The sequence below is a fragment of the Microcaecilia unicolor genome, chromosome 6, assembly GCF_901765095.1.
Source record: "Microcaecilia unicolor chromosome 6, aMicUni1.1, whole genome shotgun sequence".
Classification (NCBI taxonomy): domain Eukaryota; kingdom Metazoa; phylum Chordata; class Amphibia; order Gymnophiona; family Siphonopidae; genus Microcaecilia; species Microcaecilia unicolor.
Genome location: NC_044036.1, coordinates 228461491 through 228489208, shown reverse-complemented (window position 1 = coordinate 228489208; position 27718 = coordinate 228461491). Strand labels below are relative to the sequence as shown.

At 43.7% G+C, this 27718-nt stretch overlaps 1 protein-coding gene across 2 annotated transcripts in view; it reads left to right on the top strand.

The window, feature by feature from the left end:
* LRSAM1 (leucine rich repeat and sterile alpha motif containing 1) overlaps positions 1–27718 on the top strand; it is a 1377704-nt gene that overhangs the window by 815300 nt on the left and 534686 nt on the right. For both annotated transcript variants that reach the window (XM_030206572.1, XM_030206573.1), the window contains exon 15: positions 9141–9211. In XM_030206572.1, coding sequence (XP_030062432.1) covers positions 9141–9211 — 71 coding nt within the window. The remainder of the gene's footprint in view (positions 1–9140; positions 9212–27718) is intronic.

Genomic DNA, 27718 nt, shown 5'->3' with positions numbered 1-27718 from the left:
GAGTAAATAAATGATTCACGTCTACCCATTTCACTCCACTCAGTAGTTTATACACCTCTATCATATCTCCCCTCAGCCATCTTTTCTCCAAGCTCAAGAGCCCAAGCCATTTCAGCCTTTCCTCATAGGGAAGTTGTCCCATTCCCTTTATCATTTTCGTTGCCCTTCACTATTTGAAAGAGTGAAAAATCTATTCACTTTTACCCATTGTACACCACTCAGGATTTTATAGACCTCAGTCATACCCTCCCTCAGGTATCTCTTTTCCAACCTGAAGAGTCCTAGCCTATTTAGCAAATAGTTAAAAGACCAGGGGACACTCAATGAAATTATATAGAAATACGTTTAAAACAAATAGGAGGAAATATTTTTTCAGTCAAAGAATTTGTTGCCAGAGAATGTGGTAAAAGCAGTTAGCTTAGCAGGATTTAAAATAGGTTTGGATAATTTCCTAAAAGAAAACGTTATAAGCCATTATTAAGCTGGACTTGGGAAAATCCACTGCTTATTTCTTTTTTTTTTTTTTTTTTTTTTTTTTTTTTGAAAATATCTTTATTAAGGGATGGTACAAAACACTCATTAACTTGACCTTAAACAGATTCACATAATGAAGTACAAAACAGTGCTCACCCCGCCAATATCAACCTATAGCCAAAAGGAACATAAAAAGAAAGGAAGCCCCACTTCATCTTGCGTACAGTATCATTACCATGTTCCATTCCCCATTTTTTGTTGTTTCCCCCCCCCTTTCCCCCCCCCCCCTTTCCCTCCCCCCCTCCCTTCCCTGGGTGCACCCCTGCCTCTATCCAGCTTTCTTTACTGCGGCCTCAAGAGAGAGCCCTCCCCCTCATACAGCTGCAAATAGGTTTGCCACAGTCCCCAGTATGTCTTATGTCTGCTTGTTGGCACTAGTCCATGCTGCAACTCTACCCACGCAGCCATGTCTTTCATTAGAAAATGCCAGGCCTGGTTCGGGGGTGGCTGCGGCTTTGCCCAGAATTGCAATATGCACTTTTTGACCAGTAGAGATGCCAAGAGGACGAACCTTCCCTGCGCCTCTGACAATCCTTCCTCCCGCAGGCGCTTCATCTCTCCTAATAACAAAACCCCGAAGGACCACTCAAACAGTTTCCCTATTACTTTCTCCATTGCCTCCAAAGAGTGGGTCCACAGCTCCGCCAGAGATGGGCACTCCATAAAAGCATGGACAACTGTATCCTTTTCCCCATGGCACCTCATGCACTCTTCTTCTTCCCACAACCCCATGTCTTTCCCTCGCTGTCGCGTAATATATACCCTGTGTAATATGCGGTATTGTATGTCTTGTAGTGCTGCATTGGGGGTAATCTTGGAGAGATTCTCAAAATCCTCCCCAAGTCTCTCCGGGGTTATACTTTCGCCTAGTAGCATACTCCATCCTTCTGCTAATTTGGCCAATGCTGGAGCTTTTCTCTGTTCCATTATATGTTGGTACCATTGAGATAACCCATTTTGGTTCTCCGGCATTAGCAAAAACACCTGATCCAGGGGTGTAAACCGTATCTTGGATCCCGCTACTCTTGTCAACTTGTAATAGTAATCTCTCACCTGTAAAAACTGAAAAAATTGCTTGTGCCCTACATTCCACGTATTCCGCACTTGGTCAAAAGTAGGGAATGTCTGACCCCCCAACTCTGTCAGCTGCCCTATATATTTGCACCCCCCCATCTGTCCATATTTCAAATTGACTCCTCCCCATTCCCGCTGGGAATGCTGGATTGTCTTCTAGTGAGAAAAAGGGGTACCCCTTCCCAGCCTCCCCTATCACCACCCTCCACCATTTCCACGCCTTCCTTAAAGCAGCTATAAAAGGATTCTTCCTAATGCATGCCCCCCACTTCCCCTTACATCCCCCTAGTAGGGAGAACACATCCACCGGAGCGCACCAACTCCGCCAAAACTCCGGCAACGCGTACTTAGCCACCCCCGTGTGGCACTCGTGAAGCCATCGCATTAGCGCTGCCACGTTATACAGCCTAAGATCTGGAAGTCGTACCCCTCCCCCTTTCCTACCCCGTACCAATTTGGCAAATGCTATTCTGGGGCGCTTATGATTCCAGATAAACGTTGAAATAATGCTACGGTACAACTCCTCTTCCCTCTTTCCCACCCAAAATGGTACCATCTGCAGAGGATATAGTAGTTTCGGAAGCACCACCATCTTAATCAGAGCTATGCGCCCCCTGAAACCCACAGGAAGATTCTTCCAGTGGGCGCATATCTTGCGCACTGTTTCCACCTTCTCTATTACATTTTTCCTGTACATCCACTCATAATCTTGGCTCAGATACACCCCCAAATATCTAATCCCCGTATTTGCCCATATCAAGGGGAAATTCTCCAATTGCCTACTATAACATATGCCAGACACTGCAAGAGCCTCCGATTTCTCGAAGTTTATCCTAAGTCCCGCAAACATCCCAAAAGCTCTTATTAATCCCATCACCACTGGTAACGACTCCCTTGCATTATCCAACATTAACAACATGTCATCCGCAAACAGATTGACACGAAATTCGTCGCCCCCCCATGCTTATACCCTTTATGCGCCCATCCTGTCGTATTTTAGCAGCTAGTGGCTCTAGTGTCAGGACAAATAGCAGGGGTGACAGCGGACACCCCTGCCGTGTCCCCCTTTCCAACTTAATATTATCCGTGAGGCTCCCATTAATTATCAATTGGGCTGTCGGGTTGCTATATAAAACACGTACCCAATCCAAGAACGCCCCCCTGACCCCATACCGTTGTAAAACCCAGAAAAGATATGACCACACCACTTTATCAAAAGCTTTTTCAGCGTCTAAACTGGCTATAATGGCATCCCCTCGTCTACGCCTGCCCTCTCTTAATATGCGGCAAACCTTCAAAATATTTGCAGACGCAAACCTACCTTTTACAAAACCGACTTGGTCAGCATGTACTAACTGGGGCAAGCAGTCCCCCAACCTATTAGCAAGCACACTAGCCAGTATCTTGATGTCCTGATTTATCAATGAAATAGGTCTATAAGAGCCCACTAATTCTACATCTTTCCCTGGCTTCGGCAAGATAGTGATATAAGCATGATTTAAGGTAGGCCCCATTGTTTGAGACTCTCGGAGCTCGTCAAATAATTCTGCTAGTGCAGGAATACAGTGGTTCTGTAATATCTTATAGAACTCTGGCCCTAGTCCATCTGGGCCTGGCGCTTTCGCTGACTTTAGATGCTTAATTACCCCTTGAATTTCCTTCCCTGTGATGGGAGCACTCAACTGCGCAGCTTGGGTGATACCTAGCCGCGGGAGACGCAAATTTTGAAAAAATTCCTCACATGCTTTATCTGAAAAGGTTCCTCTATCATATAACTCCTCATAGAAGCGTGTAAATGCTTCTTTTACCTCTGCCTGTGTGGTAATATTCTTCCCCTGCGTCCCTCTTAATTTGGCAATGTATGTTTTCCCCGAACGCTTTTTAACCAGGGATGCTAATAATTTCCCTGTTTTATTCCCCCACCTATGCATCCTATACTTGTACATTTTAATACTATATAGCGCTCTCTCAGTAAGCAGGCGTTGCATCTCTCTCCTACTTTCTAAATAAGCTCGCCTGTTCCCCTCCATCGGCCGGGCAATATATCTCCGACGAGCCTCCCCCAACCTCCTGCCCATAGTAACTAGAGCCTGCTCCCTCTTCTTACGCATTGTTATTCCATAAGCTATTATCTTCCCCCTGATAACTGCTTTTGCTGCTTCCCAGTAGATTCTGGGGCCTACATCCTCCACCTTATTTTCCTCCACGTACTCCTGCCACACTTTTACCAAATGTTCTTTAAATTCTATGTTCTGATATAGGGCTGTGTTCATACGCCATCTACCAGGCCTACTAGGAATATTCCACTCAATGTCTACCCAGGTTGGTGCATGGTCTGAGATGTCCGCTTCTCCAATTTCCGCCCCTTGCGTCCTACCCCACAGTACCCCGGTCACCAGTATATAATCTAATCTAGCATGCGCCTTATGCGGGCATGAGAAAAACGTATAATCTCTCTCTTCCTCGTGCAGTAGACGCCAGGCATCCACTAATGCTAATTCTTCACATAAGTAATTTACTCCCTTCTCGCCATGATTTTTCAGCGGTTGCCTCGGTGGTTGACAATCTATGGACGGGTCGCTGGTAAAATTGAAGTCCCCTCCTACTAGTAAAGGGTAATCATCTATCATCGCTAATTTTGTTTGAAGCTGGATGAAAAAATGGTGGGAATATGTGTTTGGGGCATACAAGCTACACAGCGCTATTTTCTGCCCTTGCAAACTCCCCGTCACTATCACCCATCTACCCTCTGGGTCTTGTTTCACCTCCTGTAAGGTAAATGCCACCGCCTTGTTTATTAACTCAGCAACTCCTCTCTGTCGGTCATTGTAAGATGCAAAATATACTTCTCCCACCCAATCCCTGCGCAATTTGGCATGTTCTATACTGCTTAGATGGGTCTCCTGAAGCAGGGCTACATCAGCTTTTAATCTTTTTAGGTATTGCAGGATCTTTGTTCTCTTTACTGGCGAATTAATTCCTGCCACATTTAAAGTCACTATTCTTAGAGCCACTCCCGCCATAACATGCCCATCTTACTCTCTCCCGCAGCCAAAATCTTACCACTTATCGGGGGAGTCTCCCAGCTAAACCCCCCCAATTCTTTGGCATTCCACCTATTCCCGTTCCTCATTCCAATGGTGCACCCAAATCCCTTAACATCCCTCCCCCCCTCCCTTTCCATACCATATTCCCCCCCTCCCTCCTTCCCCAGTTAGCGCCAATACCCACCAGCCCTTCTTCCATGCCCTCCCCTTCTCTTTCCCCTCCCCACCCCGCTCCCGCCTTCCCTTTCCCCCGATTTCCTCCCCCCATATATCTCTTCAAACAGACATCAAAGAAAGAGCAGGAGGAGATCCCTCTCCTTCCCTACCAGTAACCCTCCACTCTGTGCGTCCTACCCCCCTCAATACTTTGACATTCCATACCCTCTCACATTCAACTTTCACTCCTAAATATTTCCCCACCACTTCCATAAATTCAACTTCAACTTTTAAACAGATAAACAGTATAACATTAGAGTCCTTAACTATTTTCTTCTGCAGCTTGACCATGAACACGATCACCTCATCTGCGCTTCAACAGCTAGCTTCTTCGCCTTTCAGTGGTTCTCTTCTTTTGCGCACTCAGTTTGGCATGGCCACTCCTAGTCAGGATAATCTGCAGCTCCACATTGTGCCTCCGGTTTCCGGCTCTCTACCATGTGCACTGTGCGCCTGCCTCTGGGCATTGTCCCTGCATTCCTTCCTTAGCAGGTATATCCTCCTGGCAGCCGTTTTGCTTGCCCTCCTGGTGCAATTTATACTCCACTGCAGCTAGCATTATACTTCCCTCATGTTCACTGCTTGCATTAATGTCTTTAGTCTTTAGTTTCCTACTTACACATTGTCCATTTTTCCTGTTCTTTGCTTTCTCATCCGCTTATGTTATCAAAAGGACTCTCTAAAGTTTTTCCACAAAAGTTTTAAGCTCGTGATGATCCGTAAAGAAAAGTGTTTTATTATCATGGGTGATGCGAACCCTTGCGGGGTACAACAGTGCAAATCGAATTCCCTTATCAAAGAGTGCCTTGCACTGCTGCCCCATCCTTCTTCTCTGTTCGGAGACCTTTGCCGAATAATCTTGGAATAGTAAGACTTTTGTACCTTCATAATCCACCGCCCGGGCCTTTCTATATGCTTGCATTATTTGTTCTTTCTCTGAATAATCCAGTATTTTTGCTAACACTGGCCTCGGGCGGCGATCTGCTTCCCTTACCGCGCCTACGCGGTGCACTCGCTCTACACGAACTTGGCCTTGCAGATGTTCCAATTTAAGGTGCCCTGGGAGCCATCTAATAACAAAGTCTCTCAGATCCTGATCTTTAACTGTCTCCGGCAGACCAATAATTCGTATATTGCTGCGTCTGCTGCGGTTCTCTAGATCATCCGTTTGTTGGGAGAGATTTTTCGCCAACTCCTCCACCTCAGCCAGTCTCCGATCAAGCGTGTCCGCTCGGTCTTCTTGCCTGCCAATCCGCTCCTCTGCCTGTTGCAACCGCGTTGCTTGCCTCTCCAGATTTTCATTTATGTTATCCACTGATGCCTGCAACTTGGAAAGTCTATCGTCCAGCACTGCTGTCAGCTGTTTGGTCAGTTCCCGTATTGCTTCGTCTTGCAGTGTAACTACGGTTGCCATCGCTGCTGGGACGGATGTGGCCGAAGTGGATGCGGTCGCCATCTTAGGTGGAGAGACCTGCGTGCGTTCTCTTTGGGGCCGTGGCGTTTTCGCCGGCATAGCCCTTCGCGGCCCTTCTTTTTTCCCCCCAAACTCCTTCCCTCGATGCTGCCTTTCTTTCTCCGTATAGCGATCCACCTTTTACCTTAATGGGGTTGGGAATCGGGCTTTTTAAGCAGATAAATTGAGCTTCGCCGACGGAGCGAGGTGCCCGAGCGTCCTCTCAGCCCCGAAGCATCATGGGACCCCCCCCCCCCCGAAGCATCATGGGACCCCCTATCCACTGCTTATTTCTAGGATAAGCAGCATAAAATGTGTTTTACTGTTCTGGGATCTTGCAACAGCGCTGCGTACGTCCAGTAGCGCTATAGAAATGATAAGTAGTAGTAGTAATCTTGCCAGTCACTTGTGACCTGGATTGGCCACTGTTGGAAACGGGATACTGGGCTTGATGGGCCTTCAGTCTGTCCCTATATGACAACGCTTACAGTGGGGGAAATAAGTATTTGATCCCTTGCTGATTTTGTAAGTTTGCCCACTGACAAAGACATGAGCAGCCCATAATTGAAGGGTAGGTTATTGGTAACAGTGAGAGACAGCACATCACAAATTAAATCCGGAAAATCACATTGTGGAAAGTATATGAATTTATTTGCATTCTGCAGAGGGAAATAAGTATTTAATCCCTCTGGCAAACAAGACCTAATACTTGGTGGCAAAACCCTTGTTGGCAAGCACAGCGGTCAGACGTCTTCTGTAGTTGATGATGAGGTTTGCACACATGTCAGGAGGAATTTTGGTCCACTCCTCTTTGCAGATCATCTCTAAATCATTAAGAGTTCTGGGCTGTCGCTTGGCAACTCGCAGCTTCAGCTCCCTCCATAAGTTTTCAATGGGATTAAGGTCTGGTGACTGGCTAGGCCACTCCATGACCCTAATGTGCTTCTTCCTGAGCCACTCCTTTGTTGCCTTGGCTGTATGTTTTGGGTCATTGTCGTGCTGGAAGACCCAGCCACGACCCATTTTTAAGGCCCTGGCGGAGGGAAGGAGGTTGTCACTCAGAAATGTACGGTACATGGCCCCATCCATTCTCCCATTGATGCGGTGAAGTAGTCCTGTGCCCTTAGCAGAGAAACACCCCCAAAACATAACATTTCCACCTCCATGCTTGACAGTGGGGACGGTGTTCTTTGGGTCATAGGCAGCATTTCTCTTCCTCCAAACACGGCGAGTTGAGTTCATGCCAAAGAGCTCAATTTTTGTCTCATCTGACCACAGCACCTTCTCCCAATCACTCTCGGCATCATCCAGGTGTTCACTGGCAAACTTCAGACGGGCCGTCACATGTGCCTTCCGGAGCAGGGGGACCTTGCGGGCACTGCAGGATTGCAATCTGTTATGTCGTAATGTGTTACCAATGGTTTTCGTGGTGACAGTGGTCCCAGCTGCCTTGAGATCATTGACAAGTTCCCCCCTTGTAGTTGTAGGCTGATTTCTAACCTTCCTCATGATCAAGGATACCCCACGAGGTGAGATTTTGCATGGAGCCCCAGATCTTTGTCGATTGACAGTCATTTTGTACTTCTTCCATTTTCTTACTATGGCACCAACAGTTGTCTCCTTCTCGCCCAGCGTCTTACTGATGGTTTTGTAGCCCATTCCAGCCTTGTGCAGGTGTATGATCTTGTCCCTGACATCCTTAGACAGCTCCTTGCTCTTGGCCATTTTGTAGAGGTTAGAGTCTGACTGATTCACTGAGTCTGTGGACAGGTGTCTTTCATACAGGTGACCATTGCCGACAGCTGTCTGTCATGCAGGTAACGAGTTGATTTGGAGCATCTACCTGGTCTGTAGGGGCCAGATCTCTTACTGGTTGGTGGGGGATCAAATACTTATTTCCCTCTGCAGAATGCAAATAAATTCATATACTTTCCACAATGTGATTTTCCGGATTTAATTTGTGATGTGCTATCTCTCACTGTTACCAATAACCTACCCTTCAATTATGGGCTGCTCATGTCTTTGTCAGTGGGCAAACTTACAAAATCAGCAAGGGATCAAATACTTATTTCCCCCACTGTATGTTCTAAAATAAGAGAAAACCAGCATTTTAAAGTGAGAAATTCCAAAGAAATCCCCTCTTCAAAACCTTCACCACCACTCCCGAGCTGGTGGTAAGTTGCCAGCATTAAGGGCAGTATTTGTTTCTATGCTGTTCCCTGAGCATTGGAAGGGAATACCAAATGACCTCATTAACATTTGTTTGAGTACATTTAAATTCAATTTGTAGCCATCTTTGGCGCACACTTTTCCTACGCTAGGGCCCTCTGAACATTCTGCGCACATTAGTGTGTGCACTAGTCCAGTGCTAGTTGCCTCTAATGCCAGCATTAGGTTTTGAGCATCAACACCTCAGTTCTATATTCCTTCCCCCTCCTAAAATTAAGTTTGTTTCTTGTTTTTTGGAGCCTTTTGGCAGTTCCGTTTTCCCTTTCTTGCTATTTGTGTCACCTCCAGTTTTATGCCACCCTAACATGGCTATTTAGAAATCCAGAACTGTGTATGCTTTGTAACTTATTGTTTTTGTGCAATACCACTTGCATTACTCTGGCTGCTGCCTGCCCCCCCCCCCCCCCCCCCCCACACACACACACACATGCACTTCATAGTTATTTAAACATATTTGATTGATTCCCCTCCTGTTAAGAGTGTTTTTCTCCAAACTTCATGTTCCTGGTTTACACTCTGTGACCACAGTGTAATCCCGTAATTACAGCTTGATTACTGGAGTATAAGTAAATTTGTGTGTTTCCTAGAATAAAGATGGAACAGCTCATGGCGATAACGCAGGAAGAGACAGAAAACCTGCGGAGACGAGAAGTTGCAGGTTAGTCATAAGGGTTCTAAAAATTGTACCAGTATAGTGTTCCACCTAGAAACATTAAAGTGGCCTTCCAAGGATGCATTGTTGTCAAAAATAGAAGCCATAAGTTGCCTGCTCATGACCATTCATTGTATTATGTAAGTAAACCATTTTTGCAGTGTTAATTATTGCATGGTGAAACTGGAACTCTGTTGCTGATATCATTAGCTAACATGGTTAAATGGTGTCTTCTCTGTTATTGATAAGCAAAGGCATAGAGGGTGTAACCTTCATGGAACAGCAGGCATAGGAGCCAACTTTTCAAAATTATTGGGGGTGCTAAGCCCAATGAAAATAACCCCTCCTTGGACACATACAAGGAATTTTCTCAATATTGGGGGTGCTCAAGTACCCACAGCACCCACAGAGTCGGCTCCAATGACAGCAGGTATAACTCTAACAACCTTACTGGACATACTAGATGGATCATACTGGTCTTTATCTGCTGTCATGTATTATGTTCTAATGTTACTGTCTGATCTCATTGCCTTTGGTGAGATCACATCCTGAACAACAAGTCCATTTTCTGTATGCAGTCGGGTAGGGAAGATGGGGTAATGGCTCAGTAATAGTGCTGTTCACTGATGTTCAGAGGACCTCTGTATGATTCTTAGACTAGGACCTGGCATCTCAAGTTGTTTGAAGATGCTGAGAGGAAGCATTTATAGCCCCTGAGTGAATGGAGGCTCGACACTTAAAGGGCAATTCTATAACTGAGTTCCTTCATTTACAGGCCCCATGCACACATAAATATACAGAACACGAGCACTTAATTTAGTTTAGTTTATTCGGTATTTGATATACTGCCTTTTCAATTAAAATCAAACACATTCCTTAATCTTCACTTCTCCAGCTGTAAAGGTCTAAAATACAAACTAACACATGCTTCAAACTTTTCTTACCTGAGCACACAGTTATGGAACGCATTGCCGCTCTACTTAAAAACTATCTATGAACTAACTAATTTTCGTAAATCGCTGAAGACCTACCTCTTCAACAAGGCATACCACAATGATCAGCAAATGTAACACATCTCCACTTTACCTATAATCAGAACTGTTTTTCTCTTATATCTGCTTATTTAATTTCTTGTTTAATTCAATTACTAAATTTCTACTATGTCATCCATGTGCTCTATGTAACACTAACTGTTATCTTCCAATCTATTATGTACCAATAACATTACCAGTTGTGGAATGCACTACCTACAACCCTGAAAACTATTGACGAAACAACTAATTTTCGCAAATCTTTGAAGACACATCTCTTCAACAAGGCATACAAAGAGAACACATAGCCTTACAAACCTACGTCACCAACCCACCCAGTTATTAAAGTCTACCTTCTATACTATCCTGCTTAACACCTTCCTTCTCTCTTCCCTTACTTAATCTTTTTACATTACTAATTGTATTTGACATCCTGGAATGACTATGTCATAACAAAACTCTGTAAGCCACATTGAGCCTGCAAATGGGTGGGAAAATGTGGGATACAAATGCAACAAATAAATAAAAAATAATTCTCATTAAAGAAAGAACCTATATAACATGACAGTAAAGGGAAGTGTCAGAAAGAGAAAATAAAGCAACAGAGACAAAAGAAAAAAAAGGCATCTGACATTCAGATATCTGCTGGGTGTCCTCAATTTCCAGAAACCAGGAAGACCATCATGAATAGGGGAAATGAGAAGAATAATCCGAATCATAGTTATCTGATGCTAAGAGTCAGCACTCAAGAAAAAGATATAGGTGTCATTGTAGATAATACGCTGAAGAGTATAGCATTCAATTCTGGTTACTGTATCTCAAAAAAGATATAGTGGAATTAGAGAAGGTTCAAAGAAGAGCGATCAAAATGATAAAGGGGATGGAACTCCTCCCATATGAGGGCTAAATAGGTTAGGACTCTTCAGCTTGGAAAAGAGAGAGCTGAGGGAGGGTATGATTGAGGTCTATAAAATACTGAGTTGTGTACAATGGGTAAAAGTTAATCGATTTTTCACTCTTTCAAATAGTACAAAGACCAGATGACACTCAATGAAATTATATAGAAATACTTCTAAAACAAATAGGAGGGAATATTTTTTCAAAGAATAGTTAAGCTCTGGAACTCGCTGCCGGAGGATGTGGTAACAGTGGTTAACATATCTGGGCTTAAAAAGGGTTTGGACAAGTTCCTGGAGGAAAAGTCCAGAGTCTGTTTTGAGATGGACATGGGGGAAGCCAAGATTTTAGCATGGAATGTTGCTACTAATTGGGTTTCTACCAGGTACTTGTGACCTGGATTGGCCACTGTTGGAAGCAGGATACTGGACTAGGTGGACCATTCGTCTGACCCAGTTTGGCTATTCGTTATGTTCAAATCAGTCCTAAAACGTGAGTAGGACTGCTCTAAACAAAGTTCAGCTGGAAGGGGCCTTCCATAGAACGGATGCTATGCAAAAGAAAGTGGAGTGATGAGTAGATGATGAGCCAGGGCCAAATGCGTAACCAGGGAAGGGAGGGGGTGAAGGGGAAATAAGGGCAGATAGGGTTGGCGGGCATTCCATTGTATAGCACCTTGTGAGTTAAAGTGAGAATCTTAAAGGGAATATGGAAAGGAATAGAAAGCTAGTGGTGGTGTGCTAGAAGAGGTGAAAATGGTCAGACTGGTGTGCACAGGTAAATAGCTTTATAGAGGTATTTTTGACAGCTTGAAGATGCTTAAGTAGACTCTTAAGAAGAATGGAAAAGACGACATTACAATAATTAAGGCATGAGGAGGCCAAGGCGTATAAGAAGGTGGCACAAGAGGATTCATCTACGTAACTATACAAGGAACCAATGTTACGGAGTGAAAAAAAAAAGAAAACATGAACAACATTGGAAATAGGAGGACTAAAAAAGAGTTGGGAGTCGAAAGATACACTCAGGTTTTTTAAAGTACTAGCAAGTCATAAGAGTGAATCATGGAGGGAAGGTGTCTGAAGTGCAACAGATTTGGTGAGGTTCAAGACAAGGTGATTTGAAGAGAGCCAGCAGAATCAAGACAAGATTGTAGCACAGAAAGGTCGGGGTTATAAGGGTCCTGGGTTGAAACCAAGAGGATATCATCTATGTAGATGTAGAATTTAACAGACGTTAAAGAGTCTAAGGGACTAAGGAAAATGTTGAAAAGGATTAGGGACAGTAGACAACCTTGGGGGACACCACAATGTAGTGGAAACAGTGATGACCAGAATGAGGGAGAGAGAAAAGGAACAATCAGTCAGAAAAGAAGAGAACCACTCAAGCACAACCCCAGAAATTTCAACAGTGGATAACCTAGAGAGAAGAGAGTGACTGACCAAATCAAAGGCTGCACTTAAGTCAGGAAAGACAAGAAGGGAGATATTACTTTGGTCAAGAGTAGAATGTAGGTCATTGAGAAGGGAGGCGATGATAGTTTAGTTTAATTTAAATGTCCTCGGTGAAATCCCAACTTCAAAGGTGGATAAGGTGGGACGCCTCTGTGTGCTGGCTTGGTTGGTCACGAACCACTTTCTCATTCAATGTAGAGAGGAATGCCAAATTGGAAATGCATCTATACTGAGTCCTGAGAAGCTCTGAGAGAAGAGGACATTCCTCTGGGTAAATGAACATTATTTTACTCTGTGCTTTGGTAACTTAGATTGGGGTTTAAAAGAGGAGTTGTAGGTTATTGATAAAGACAGTTTAGAATTTAAAAAAAACCAATAAACTTTTTAACTAGTCTCCGTACCCTTTTCTCCATAGTTTTAAATGTAAACTTTATGCCACAGCATTAACAGATAGCCTCTTGAAGGCACTGCAGGGCCTAATTCAGTCTTTATTTCCACCCCCTCCCCAGCTCCCACCCACCCCTAGCACATCTCTTCATTTATAGTCGATTCTTCTAATTAGGATAACAAGAACAGAGTTTTCATTAGAGTTTTAATTACATGTAATTCGTTTCTGAGAAGCAAACACTAAAAAAATTACAAATTATGCCATATAATCTTAAGGCTCTTTATATTAATCTAATATCCCTAGTACCTTAAGAAGTTTTAATTAAACAGCTCTGTAATACTAAGATGCAGACAGCAGTCAAGCAGCGAGAGGGGTGCTATCCAGTCTTTTGGATTGAGTGTCACATATATGATTCTCCCAGTTGGTGATCTGTTATATGTTTGTGGTCAATGCAAACAGCACCTAGCTCTCAGAGAACAAGTCCATTCTCTTGAGGCTAGAGTAGCAGACTAGGAGGAGCTGAGGGAGAGAGAGAGAGGTACATAGAGAAGACCTACACTTTGTAGAGAAGTCCCATCTCCAGTTATGGCAGCCCCTGTGCTGCCTTGGAGGTCTCCTAAAAGGACAGCATCACCCTGGTGAAGTTAAAAGTAACCAGGACCAATTCACCAGGAGATGCAATATCCTCTCGCACTGAGGATTTTTCTCCAGGAGCTTCTGCCCAGGAGGGAAGGGTTAGGATGGCTGTTGTAGTTGGTGATTCGATTATTAGGCACGTAGATAGCTGTGTGGCTGGTGGACATGAGGATCGCCTGGTCACTTGCCTGCCTGTTGTGAAGGTGGCGGATCTCACACATCACCTAGATGTGATTTTAGATAGTGCTGAGGAGGAGCCAGCTGTCTTGATACATGTGGGTACCAATAACTTATGAAAATGTGGGAGGGAGGTTCTGTAAGCCTACAGTAACCCAGGAGCGCATGGTTCATTGTGGAGTATCCTTGAAGGATACTATTGAAACAGGATCTTTATGGAATCTCAATAGAGATGTTTCAATAATGGTGAAAGAAACCCAGGAGTGTTCAATGGGAGAACAGAGTAAAGGATGCAAATTTTCCCCGTTATCTTCAAAGCAGCCTGTAGATGCAAGTAAAAAAGACAGTTTGAAGTGTCTATATCCAGATGCTAGAAGCCTTAAATATAAGGTAGGAGAATTGGAGTATATAGCACTAAAGGAAGAGGTAGATATAATAGGAATTTCAGAGACCTGGTGGAAGGAGGACAATCACTGGGACACTATTTTAGCAGGGTACAAATTAAGTCGCAATGATAGAGTGAATTAAATTGGAGGGGGGTTGCGCTATGTGTTAAAGAGGGAATTGAGTCAAAATAAATATTTTACATGAAACAGATAGCAGCGTGCAATCTTTATGGATGGAAATTCCAGGTGTGAAGGGAAGGACTATACAAGTAGGGCTTTACTGCTGTCTGCCGTGACAGAACAAACAGACAGATGAAAATATGTTTACAGAAATTAGGAAAGCTGGCAAATTGGGCAACATTGTAATAATGGGCAATTTCACTTCTACTAATACTGACTGGATAAATGTTACATCAGGGAGTGCTAGGGAAGTGAAATTTCTAGATGTAATAAATGACTGCTTCTTGAAGCAACTGATCCAGGAACTAATGAGAGGGGGAGCTATTTTGGATCTAATCCTTAGTGTAATATGGGGCATAGTACAATAGGTAATGGTGTTGGATCCTCTGGAAAATAGCAATCATAACATTATCAAATTTGAGCTGATATCTGGAGTAAAGTCACTAAGGAAATCTACTGTAGTAGCTTTTAATTTTCAAAAGGAAGACTATGACAGAATTAGAAAAACAGTTAAAAACAAGCTGAAGGATTGGCCACAAAGATTAAGACTTTAAATCAGGCGTGGATGTTATTTAAATATACCATCATGGAAGCCCAGACTAGATGTATTCCACAAATTAGCAAAAGTGGAAAAAAGAGCAAACAACAACCAGCATGGTTAAAAGATTATGTGAAAAGGAGGAAGTGACATCACGAGCACTGATGGCTGCTTGAGTCCGTAGCTCCGTGGCACCCCCGATATTAATTGGCGACATTGGCATCCTTTTGCCTTGAATTTGGAATAAAAACTTGACTGAGTAGTACCTACCACTTCCAGGATCAACCCGGTTGCCTGATTAGCTGAAATGTTGGCGGTTCGCAAGGAGAATCCGCGGCAGCCTGGCAGGTTGGCGGGCAAAGTCTGGAGGCGCCATGTTTCCTCTGAGCACATTTTGCACTCTGACTCTGCGTTGTCTACAACTGAGGTATGCTCTGGAAATGCTTCACGTGGGTTGCCTAAGGAACTAACAGCCTGCCTTACTGAGATACGAAACAAGATAATAGCTTCTAAGCAAGAGATATTAGACCGCATGGATGTTCTTTGTGTTGATTTGCAGGAACTGGGTGGCTGCGTGGAAGAGCTAGAGACACCTGCAGAGACTCAAGATGAGCTTCTAAACGCAGCTGATGCCCATCTTAAAAACTTAATTACCTCATATGAAGAAATGCAGCATAAAATAGATGACTTGGAGAATCGAGGGCGGCGCAACAATTTATGTCTACGTGGGGTCCCTGAATCGGGTGACAGAGAAGATGTGCCAGTGATTGCCAGGCTGATATGTGGGAAGTTTCTGGACTCGGAGGACTTTGTGATAGAGAGAGCTCACAGAGCACTAGGTAAACTGTCCCCGGGATATTATAATCTGTTTTGGTTCTTATGCAGTGAAAGATCAGGTGCTACAGAGGGCCCGCCAGTTGAATAGTGTGGAATACAACGAGGGGAGAGTCACGGTTTTTCAAGATCTATCTCAATTTACATTGAATGTAAAGCGTGCAATGAAACCTGCACTGGATGTTCTGATCAAGAATAAAATTCCATATCGGTGGGCTTTCCCCTTTGCTCTTTGTTTCACAGCCGGAGGGAAGCTGCATCGGCTGCGTTCTCTACCTGAAATTTGGAAGATCTTAAAAGAGACGGAATTGACGACTGCTGAGGAGCCTACGGCTGATCCGAGTTCAACTGCTAGAACTAAACTCCAGCAGTGGAAGAGAGTTGTCAGCAAGCCTAAGAATGCTTGAATAGCTGCTTGCTTTATTTACCCAGCTCAGTCCTTTGCTGTCTATACTTAAGCTCTGTGAATTAATTTGTTACTACTTTATGGGTATTTGTCAATTGGGAAAGTGGCAGGTGGATGTTTAGGAGAGGTGAATGGTGTGTAAGTGAGTTAATGGGGTAGGGGTAGGGTGCTTGAGAGTTGAGGTGACTTTTGAAATGGTGCGGATGAATAGGTTTTTTTTTGGGGGGGGGGGTGGATAGGGTATGGTTTGAGTGGTGCTGTGCTTGTGGGTGGCTCTTCCTTCTGTTTACCCAGACAGAGGTATTGGGAGGGGGGAGATTCTTTGTCTGGTGGTTAGTTGGTTGAGGTGGGGTTGCAGGGGATGGGGAGGGGATGGGGAGGGGTGCAGGGAGGGGGTTGGTGAGGGGGATGGGGTGGGCTAGGGGGGGTTTGTTTTTCTCTCTTCTCATTTTCCACTCTTATGCTTATTGTAATGGGCTTAGATAATGTTGATTAAATGAGTATGGACTTAAAGTTTTTGACATATAACGTTAAAGATCTTAATTCTCCACAAAAACGCCAGAAGATATTTAAGGAACTAAGTTCCCAAAAGGCGCATGTTATCTTTCTCCAGGAGACTCACTTAAAACGGGAACATGAGAGGCTCTTGGTCCATCATCATTACCCAAATGTCTTTTGTGCTTCTGCTGCTGACGCATCGAAGAAGTGGGGCGTTGCTATCTTGCTGCACTCATCTTTGCAGGTTCAAGTGCTGAAGATACGGCAGGATCCTATGGGTCGGTTTCTATATTTGCAGGTTTTATTAAATAATTTTGCCTTTTCCTTGGTGGCAGTCTACGCGCCCAATGAGTCACAGGAGGAATTTTTTTACAAAGCTAGGTAAAGTTGTTCAATCTGATACCTATGGTAAACTGGTTTTGGAGATGATTTTAATGCTTCATTCGACCCAACTTTGGATAAGTCTGGAGGGCTGTCGAAGCTTGATGTTATAAATTCTAAGGCACTGGGGGATTTGGCTAGGACGTTAGCAGTATGTTATGTGTGGAGACTACATTACCCAAAGGTTAGGGACTATTCCTTTTACTCGCACTCGCATGATTCTTATTCCTGCATTGACTATGTGTTAATGGATGTGTATTTAGCTCAGGGTAGATATATTTCTGGAATTAGCCCCATTACCATTTCAGATCATTCCCTGGTTTGGGTTCAGCTGTTATCCTTTTGTGAGGAAGACCGAGATAGTAGATGGACTGAATGTCTCCCTACTGAGAGAGGGCAAGGTTGTTGCTAACTATCGTACACTCCTGAAGGAATACTTGGATACAAACTTGGCCTCTGGACCCTCTTTAGGGATTGTGTGGGATGCGTTAAAGGCAGTCTCTCGGGGGTATTTTTTACAACAGGCTAGTGGTTGGGCTCGAGCCCGGCGAAAGGAAATAGCTGAGTACACTTCTCAATTGTCTCATTTGGAAAATATCCATAAGTCTTCTCCTTCAATTGCTATCTTGAGGCAGATCCAGGCTCTTCGGCTGAAACTCGATAATATTTACACAGAACAATTGCGATTTATTCAGGGTCAGCAACAGCTTACTCAGTACTTTAACCATAACAAACTGGGTCGTTCATTAGTTCTTAAGCTGAGGCAGCGTAGATTTGATCATACAATTCTTCGTATTGGAGATGGCAAGAACACAATGCTATATAAATCTTCTTTGATTCGTCAGAGGTTCCAGTCTTTCTATCAATCATTATATTCAGCTGATTCCACAATTCGCCAAGACACTATAGTGGCCTTCTTATCATCTCAGAATTTACCCACCTTGACAGAGGAACAGCATAGTATGATGGAAGGTGTCATTCAGGTAGATGAAGTTATTAAAGTTATTAAGGATTTGCCTATTGGGAAAGCCCCAGGTTTAGATGGCCTACTGAATGACTTTTACAGGATGTTTAGAGGCGAGTTAGCTCCTCTCTTGGTTGAGTTTCTTAATGGTATCCATGATGGGGGGGCTTTCCCACCATCTATGTTGGAAGCTTGGATAGCTGTGATTCCAAAAACAGGTAAAGACAAGACGGAGTGCGCCTCATACCGTCCTATTTCCATTCTCAATTCAGATTTAAAGATTATAGCAAAGGTTTTGGCAAATCGATTAGCTAAAGTCCTCCTGGAATTAATACATCCAGATCAAGTCGGGTTTGGTCCGCAAAGGCAAGCGAAAGATAATGTTCGTAGAATGGTTAATTTGCTTCATGTAGCTAAAACATCTAAAATTCCACTGTGCCTGTTAGGTCTTGACGCGGAGAACGCTTTTGATTGCGTCCACTGGTCTTTTATGTTTAGTGTCATGGAAAGAATAGGGTTTGGACTGGGATTTAGGGAATGGACTCAAGCACTTTACAATTCCCCTAGAGCGTGTGTGCGAATCAATGGAGGGAATTCCTCAATGTTTTCCTTGTCTAGGGGGACTAGGCAGGGTTGCCCTCTCTCACCAATGCACTTCGCCTTGGTCATGGAACCTCTTGCTATTGCAATTAGGTCTAATATTGACATATCGGGCATTACAGTGGGTGAGCAGGTATATAAGCTTGCTATGTTCGCGGATGATACCTTACTCTCCTTAATCAAACCCTCAATTTCAATGCCTAATCTGCTAAGCTCCTGGCAGAATATTCTGCAGTGTCGAGATTTAAGCTTAATATGACTAAGTCAGAAGCTATGGCTATTGGTATTCCTAGCCCAAATCTAGAAGCCTTACAACAACATTTTTCCTTCAGGTGGGTAACTCGAGGTGTTAAATACTTGGGAATTCTCCTTACTCCAAATTATTCGGATTTATTTTCGGCTAATTATCCTTCTCTTTTGCGGGAAATTTATAAGGACTTGGAGGCTTGGAACTCTATCGACCTGTCGTGGTTTAGTTGAATTAATTCATTGAAAATGAATGTATTGCCTCGCTTGATGTATCTTTTTCAGGTCCTCTCTCTTCATTTCTCGCATAAATTTGTGTTGGGTATTCAAGCTCGCTTCTTCCGTTTCATTTGGGCAAACAAAAAGCCGCACCTCTCGAGAAATCTGTTATATAAGGATCAGAGGAATGGTGGTTTAGATGTCCCTAATTTGTATTGGTATTATAAGGCGGCTCAGGCTTTGGCTGCATTAGAGTGGTTCCATGCTAGTACCCAAAAACGATGGGTCACTTTGGAACAGAGTTCGGTAGGCTCCTGCCCTTTGCGTTCCTTAATCTGACTTCCTCAGAAAACTCGCTCATTGGGTCAGGCCATATGCCCTTCTATCCTGTCCACTCTTCATTACTGGGATGGCCTATTTGATAAGCCTGATCAGGTTTTTTCTAAGCTTAACCCGTTAACTAATAACCCCCTTTTCCCACCTGGCCTTGAGCCTGGGCCATTCGTGAACTGGTTCTCAGCTGGTCTGAAGACTTGATGTCAGTTTTTTGAAGAAGATTCGATCATCCCTTTTAATGTATTAGTTGGAATGTATAAGATCTCGCCTGCGGATACCGTTGCATATATACAAGCGAAGCATTTTCTCTCAAACGCTGATATTAAGGCTAAGATTCTTCAGGAAGATCCCTTTTTGGAGGATTTATGTGAGGACTCTAAGGGAACAAGAGGGCTTATTACTTGTTTGTATTCTTACCAACGTAGGAAAGTACAGCCCCTGGTGGATCATCGTATGCGTTGGCATCGGGAGCTGGGTGTGACATTGGGTGATAATGATTGGAATTCCATGGAACTTGCTGTATCGAAGATTTCCATTTCTATTCCTTTCAAAGAGAATGCTGTTAAAGTTTTATACAGGTGGTATTTGACCCCTGTTCGCCTTCACCATATATTCCTGTCGGCTTCACAGCTGTGTTGGAGGGACTGTGGACAGAGGTGGACTGTGGGCCATTTGTGGTGGTCATGTAATAAAGCTCAGGCTTATTGGAAAGCTGTTCAGCACAGGCTCCAGAGCTGGATATCTAGGCCTATTAAGTGGTCCCCTGAATTTTTTCTATTCCCTAAAAATCCTCCTGGTCTCACTACATCACAATCATTATTGGTCCGTCATGCCATGTCTGCTGCTAGGGTTACTTTAGCGGCTCACTGGAAATCTCCTAAAGTTCCTTCACTGGCTCAGTGGTTAAACAAGCTATGGTATATCTGTGAGATGGAGAGACTTTGGTCCGCACGTCATAAGACTTTGTCCAAGTGGGAAGCTATTTGGGATCCTTTTGTGTCACACTGTTCATGATGAGTTATGGGATGCGAGGGGGTTGAGTGGAGGGGGGGGGGTTAAATGGGGGAAAACTTTGTTATAAATAATAGGAGAATCCTGTTATCTAACCTTTGTAATGGGAGAGCTTTTACAGTATGTTAAATCGAGTTTGTGCTGTTCGCAACACAAATTTGTCTATAGAGGAAAGCATCCTTCTTTTGTATTTTGCTGCATTCAGTTTGTATTTGAATTGTCTTTCTCAAATTCAATAAACTCTTCTACAAATTTAAAAAAAAAAAAAGATGATGTGAAAGAGGCTAATAGAGCCACAAAAACATCCTTCAAAAAATGGAAAAAGGATCCGAATGAAGAAAATAAGAAGCAACATAAGCACTATCAAGCCATATGCAAAGCGCTTATAAAGAAGGATAAAAGAGAATATGAAGAAAAACTTGCTGCGGAGATGAAAACTCCTAGTATATCGGAAGTAGGAAGCCTGCGAGGGAATCTTTGGGACCGTTAGATCAGGAAGGAGCACTAAGGGAGGACAAGGCCATGATGGAAAGATGACTGAAACCAATTCGTCTAATCCAAAAGGGGCCTCCAACTGTGTACATTGAATTAATTCTTTTTTTTTTTTAATAATAGGCATAGAAAAAAGACAAATTTGCCAACACAATATTCACAAGATAAACTTTGAACCCCCCACCCACAACTAGGTTCATAACATCAATTGTCTTCAACTATCCAATACCTTTATTGTATTTCTACCATAAACCCCATATATCCCCCCTCCCCCTCCCATCAAAACTCTTAAGAATGTTGGGTTAAACTGGCAAAGTGTGTCCATAAATCAGAAGCAGGGTCATATCTACCTAGTCTCTTATCCGTTAATTGTTCCATTTCTTCAACCAAAACTAATTTCAAAATCCAGTCAAGTTCTGTGAGTCCTTCTGCTTTTTTCCAGTGGCCCGCAATGACACTTTTAGCCGCCATCAAGCACATTCTTTTAAAGCGGCGTTGCCACCTCTTACCCCGCCTATTACCCAGCCCCAACAGACACCATCTTGGATCTAAAGGAAAGGGTGCTCCTGTGTGATCAGCAATTTGAAGAACAATTTGGTTCCAAAAGGATTTTATCCAATCACAAGGCCACCAAATATGTAGGAATGTTCCAACCTCCGTACCGCAACGCCAACAGTCATGGGATACCGTGGGGAACATCACATGTAGTTTCATAGGTGTATAATACCATCTCGTCAGGACCTTATAAGCATTCTCTTTCAAAAGCACACATACTAAAGCTTTCTTAACTTCCAAAAACATCACTTTCCATTCAAACATAGTAAATTCAATATTTAAGTCATTTTCCCACTGGATCATGTATGTATACCGCTGGAAGTCTGTACCTCTAATAAATTTATAAAGAATAGAGATGGTACCCCTCATTTTCCCCAGCGATCCCCAAAGATTTTCAAGATGTTCAAAATCATCTGCATCAGACCTCAACCATCCCAATTGGGCCATATAGAGGCTCATTTTCAAAGCACTTAGCCTCCCAAAGTTCCATAGAAACCTATGGAACTTAGCCTCCCAAAGTGCTTTGAAAATATGCCTCATAGTGTTTAACCTGTAGGTAATAAAAAACATCTGAATCAGGAAGCATATATTTATCCTTAAGTTCCGTGAAGGGTCGTTTCTCGCCCACATCTAAGAGGTCCCGAAAGCGGGCCAATCCCTGTTCTGCCCATCAGAGAAACACGGGGTGTTTAAATCCTGTTGAGAACCCTGGTTCCAAACTAATGTAAGCATAAGAGGAAAACCTCTGAGACCCTCTTAATTTAGATTTAAGAGAACTCCATAAAGTTAGTACATAAGTACATAAGTAATGCCATACTGGGAAAAGACCAAGGGTCCATCCAGCCCAGCATCCTGTCCACGACAGCGGCCAATCCAGGCCAAGGGCACCTGGCAAGCTTCCCAAACGTAAAAACATTCTATACATGTTATTCCTGGAATTGTGGATTTTTCCCAAGTCCATTTAGTAGCAGTTTATGGACTTGTCCTTTAGGAAACCGTCCAACCCCTTTTTAAACTCTGCTAAGCTAACCGCCTTCACCACTTTCTCCGGCAACGAATTCTAGAGTTTAATTATACGTTGAGTGAAGAAACATTTTCTCCGATTTGTTTTAAATTTACTACACTGTAGTTTCATCGCATGCCCCCTAGTCCTAGTATTTTTGGAAAGCGTGAACAGACACTTCACATCCACCTGTTCCACTCCACTCATTATTTTATATACCTCTATCATGTCTCCCCTCAGCCGTCTCTTCTCCAAGCTGAATAGCCCTAGCCTCCTTAATCTTTCTTCATAGGGAAGTCGTCCCATCCCCGCTATCATTTTAGTCGCCCTTCTCTGCACCTTTTCCAATTCTACTATATCTTTCTTGAGATGCGGCGACCAGAATTGAACACAATACTCAAGGTGCAGTCGCACCATGGAGCAATACAACGGCATTATAACATCCTCACACCTGTTTTCCATACCTTTCCTAATAATACCCAACATTCTATTCGCTTTCCTAGCCGCAGCAGCACACTGAGCAGAAGGTTTCAGCATATTATCGATGACGACACCCAGATCCCTTTCTTGGTCCGTAACTCCTAACGTGGAACCTTGCATGACGTAGCTATAATTCGGGTTCTTTTTTCCCACATGCATCACCTTGCACTTGCTCCCATTAAAAGTCATCTGCCATTTAGGCGCCCAGTCTCCCAGTCTCGTAAGGTCCTCTTGTAATTTTTCACAATCCTGTCGCGATTTAACAACTTTGAATAACTTTGTGTCATCAGCAAATTTAATTACCTCGCTAGTTACTCCCATCTCTAAATCATTTATAAATATATTAAAAAGCAGCGGTCCTAGCACAGACCCCTGAGGAACCCCACTAACTACCCTTCTCCATTGTGAATACTGCCCATTTAACCCCACTCTCTGTTTCCTATCCTTCAACCAGTTTTTAATCCACAATAGGACATAAGATCTATAAACTCCTTTCGCCATTGAAGTGTTGCCTTAGCCAGGTCTTGAAACACTGTGATTTATTGCATTTGTATCCCACATTTTCCCACCTATTTGCAGGCTCAATGTGGCTTACAATGAGTCGTTATTGGTAAATTAAGATTGAGATAACAGTTATTGTTGCATACAGGCCGTGAATAACATGATCAAGAATATAGTCAAGCATTTGGATACAGAGTACATTTCTGAAGTAGGTAAGGTGTGAATAACATTGTAAAGAATATAAAATAAGCACTTATAGTGAGAAGACATTTCTGATATAGGTATGGTGGCGATGAGTTGTAATTATATCTGCTGATCTTTGTGGTATGCCTTGTTGAAGAGGTGGGTCTTTAAGGATTTGCGAAAGTTTGCTCCCAGATGGTTTTTACTTTGCGCGGTAGTGTGTTCCATATTTGTGTACTCAGGTAAGAAAAGTTTGACGCGTGCATGTCTTGTCCGAAAAGAAGGTGAGCCCTTAGGTCCCGCAAGGCCCCGAAGGACCTCAGAGGACAGCCGTGCAACCCCAAGTCTTCATCCGCGGCGACCGCCGTTCACCGAGGATTGAGCCCCCAGCTGCAGGCGGCCAACGGGACTTCCGGAACCGCGGGGTTGACGAACTGACCCAATACTGGAACCAGGAGCGAAGAGGGCAGGAGGAAAACAGAGGAGTCCAACAACATGCAACAGGGCAGGCAGCTCACAGCGTAGTCGAAACAGGCAAGAGGTCAAGGCAGGCGGCTAGCAGAGTTGTCCAGAAACAGTCCAAAGGTCAAAACCAGGAGGGCAAGGAAAACGAACTGAAAACTAGAACACACGAAGACTGGCCTCGGGAAACAGAACCTGAAGCAATGTCCTGTCTCAGGCCCGCTCCTTAAATACTGTCAGCATTCAACCGCCCAGCCCCATCCGACATGGCCGGCCAATCGGAACCCGGTTACTAACAAAATCCTTCTGGTTGGTTCCGTCCGACCTCCCAGGCGGGACTACAGCACCGGCCTCCCAGTCTAACTCCTCTGAGGCGGAGCTTCGGGTTCCCGCGCCCGAATTTGGAGGAGACGCCAGCCATCGCATCTCGGCGCCATTCTCCCCGCTGGCGCAAGCACAGACCTCATAGCCGGCAATCGAGGCCCCGGAAGCCGCGATCGCCGGCCCATGGCCTCGGCCCCGGACTGGGCGGCTATCACCGCAATGAACCCCGGCTCTCCACCGCGGCCTCAAGAAGGCCGGCCCTCACTGCAATGGACGCCGGTTCTTGCTTCCCGCCAAGAAGCAGCCGGAGGGAGCGACGGATGTGACAGTGCATTAGTTTGTATTTGAGACCTTTACAGCTGGGGAAGTGGAGGTTGAGGAATGTTCAAGAAGGTCTTTTAGCGTTTCTGGGTGGCAAGTCTATCAGGTCTGACATGTAGGCTGGGGCCTCTCCATGAATGGTTTTATGAGTTAGAGAGCATACTTTGAACGCGATATGTTCTTTGAGTGGAAGCCAATGTAGTTTTTCCCTTAAGGGTGTAGCACTTTCATATTTTGTTTTACCGAATATGAGTCTGGCTGCAGTGTTCTGGGTGGTTTGGAGTTTCTTTATGATTTGTTCTTTACATCCGACATATAGTGCATTGCAGTAGTCTAGGTGACTAAGCACTAATGACTGTACCAGGTTGCGAAAGATGGTCCTTGGGAAGAAAGGTCTTATTCTTTTTAGTTTCCACATTGAATGGAACATCTTCTTGGTTGTATTTTTCGCATGATTTTCGAGTTTAATATATTGGTCAATGGTGACTCCAAGGATTTTCAATGTGTCCGAGACAGGAAGGGACAAGTCTGGTGTGTTTATATTGGTGAATTTGTTCATGTTATGTTGTGAGGTGATTATAAGGCATTGTGTTTTTTCTGCATTGAGTTTCAGCTGGAATGCATCTGCCAATGAATGCATGATATGGAAGCTTTGGTTTATGTCGTTAGACATTTCCTTTAAGTCATTTTTGAACGGGATGTAGATTGTTACATCATCTGCATATATATATGGGTTGAGATTTTGGTTGGATAGTAGTTTGGCCAAGGGTGTCACCATTAGGTTGAAGAGGGTCGGCGAGAGAGGAGATTCCTGGGGGACTCCACATTCAGGTGTCCATGTGGCTGAGGTATTTGAGTTAGATACCACTTGGTATGATCGTGTGGTTAGGAAGCCTTTGAACCAATTGAGAACTTTACCTCCATTTCTGAAGTATTCAAGGATATGTAGTAGTATTCCATGATCAACCAAATCGAAGGCGCTGGACATATCGAATTGTAGAAGAAGAATGTTTTTGCCGGTTGCAATCACTTGTTTAAATTTTGACATGAGGGTAACTAGAACTGTTTCGGTGCTGTGGTTGGATCGGAATCCTGATTGAGAGTCGTGGAATATTGAAAATTTGTTTAAGTAGTTAGTGAGCTGTTTGGTCACTATACCTTCCGTTACTTTGGTTATCAGTGGAATAGATGCTACTGGACGGTAGTTGGTTAAGTCGCTTGTACTTTTCTTTGCATCTTTGGGTATTGGGGTGAGTAAGATATTTCCTTTTTCCTGTGGGAATTATCCGTTTTGTAACATGTAGTTCAGGTGCTCCGTGAGGTCGGATATGAACTGTTGAGGTGCCGTTTTTATTAGGTTGTTGGGACATATGTCCAGTTTACAATGAGACTTGGCGAACCTTTTGAGCGTTTGGGAGATGGTATCATCTGATTGTGTGTCGAAGTTGGTCCAGGTTCTGTCTGCTGGGTATTCACCAGGATTTGGGTCTAGACAATCGAGTAGTTTTGTGTAATCGATAGTATTGGCAGGTATTTTGAGTTGTAATTTTATAATTTTCTCGTTGAAGTATTTCGCAAGGTCTTCTGCTGCCGGTGTGTCTGTGTTGTTAGAGGTCACTGATGTAGTTTCTAGTAATTTGCTCACGAATTGGAAGAGTTCATGTGTGTCCTTATAATCTAATCCAATTTTATTTTTGTAATATAATCTTTTAGTTTGTCTTATGGTGTATTTGTATTTTCATTGTAGTTGTTTCCAGGCGTTGAGTGTGGAGTCGTTTTTCTTTTTGTTCCATGCTCGTTCTAGTCTTCTAACTTGTGTTTTTAGTTTTTTCAGTTCTTCGTTGAACCATGGTATGGAGTTCTTTCTGTGTGAGACTCTTGTTTGAAGTGGTGCTATGTTATCAAATATGTTTCTGCATCTATTGTCCCATTCTTGGAGAAATTGGTTTGTATCAGTCTTTATAGTCCATTCATTCTCGTAGAAATGTTGCCAGAATACTAACGGATCTATTTTGCCTCTCGTGGTGTATGTCTTTTGTTCTTGTTTGTGGGGTGTATTTTTCATTCGCCATTGGAGGGAGAGGTTCGTTTTATAGTGGTCAGACCATGGTGTGAGTGTCCACTTTGTATCTGTTAGTACTAGATCTAATTCAGGGGCAAATTTATGTGTGATGATATCTAGTGCATGTCCTTTGATGTGGGTTGGCTGTGTGTTTAGTTTCTGAAGGTACCATAATTGGAGGAATTCTTCGCATTCTTGGGTGTTTGTTGAAGTAGGATCTTTACAATTTTCTCATGGTATTTCTCCCATGGCTCACGCCCGTTTCCAGACATCTTCCTTAACCACATAGTCATGAAAGCAGATAATAATATCCCTGGGAAGAGAGTCTCGCTGAGGTCCCAGACTCCGGTGGATCTGATCAAACTTAAGAGTCAGTGTGGATTCTGGCGAATGTTCCCCTGTAGTCGACGACAAGATCTTGTTGCATATCTCACAAATAATCTGCTCGCAGTTCTTATTTTGTTCACCTTCTGAATCACCTTCTGGAATGCCCCTGAAGTGTAAGTTACTTCTCCTGGAATGATTTTCTAGATCTTCAGTCGCTAATCTCAGGGATTCACGCTCTTTTTGGTTACTGTTGAGCATCTCATGAGCCTCCTGCATTTCTCCTTCAAGGCTCTCATCCTTTCCTTGGCCTGCTCCACGCAGTGCCCAACCTCTTGCATCTCTTTACTGATATCCTCCACCGCAGCCTGGTTCGTTTTTCGCACTTCAGACGTCTTTGTTTTTAACGCTTTAAACCATCTGGCCACATCTTGTTTAGTTAGTTCTCCATCACTCTCCGTGAACTCAGCCGGATCCTCTGCTTCTGACCCCAAATCCGTGGCCACCATGTTGGCACGGAGCTTCACTGGCGTCCGGCCAGAGCCCGTTGTACGATCCCTTAGTATTGTTGAGAATTTATATTTTTCTAATCTCTTTCGGGCGGACATCACCCCAAGTATTTAT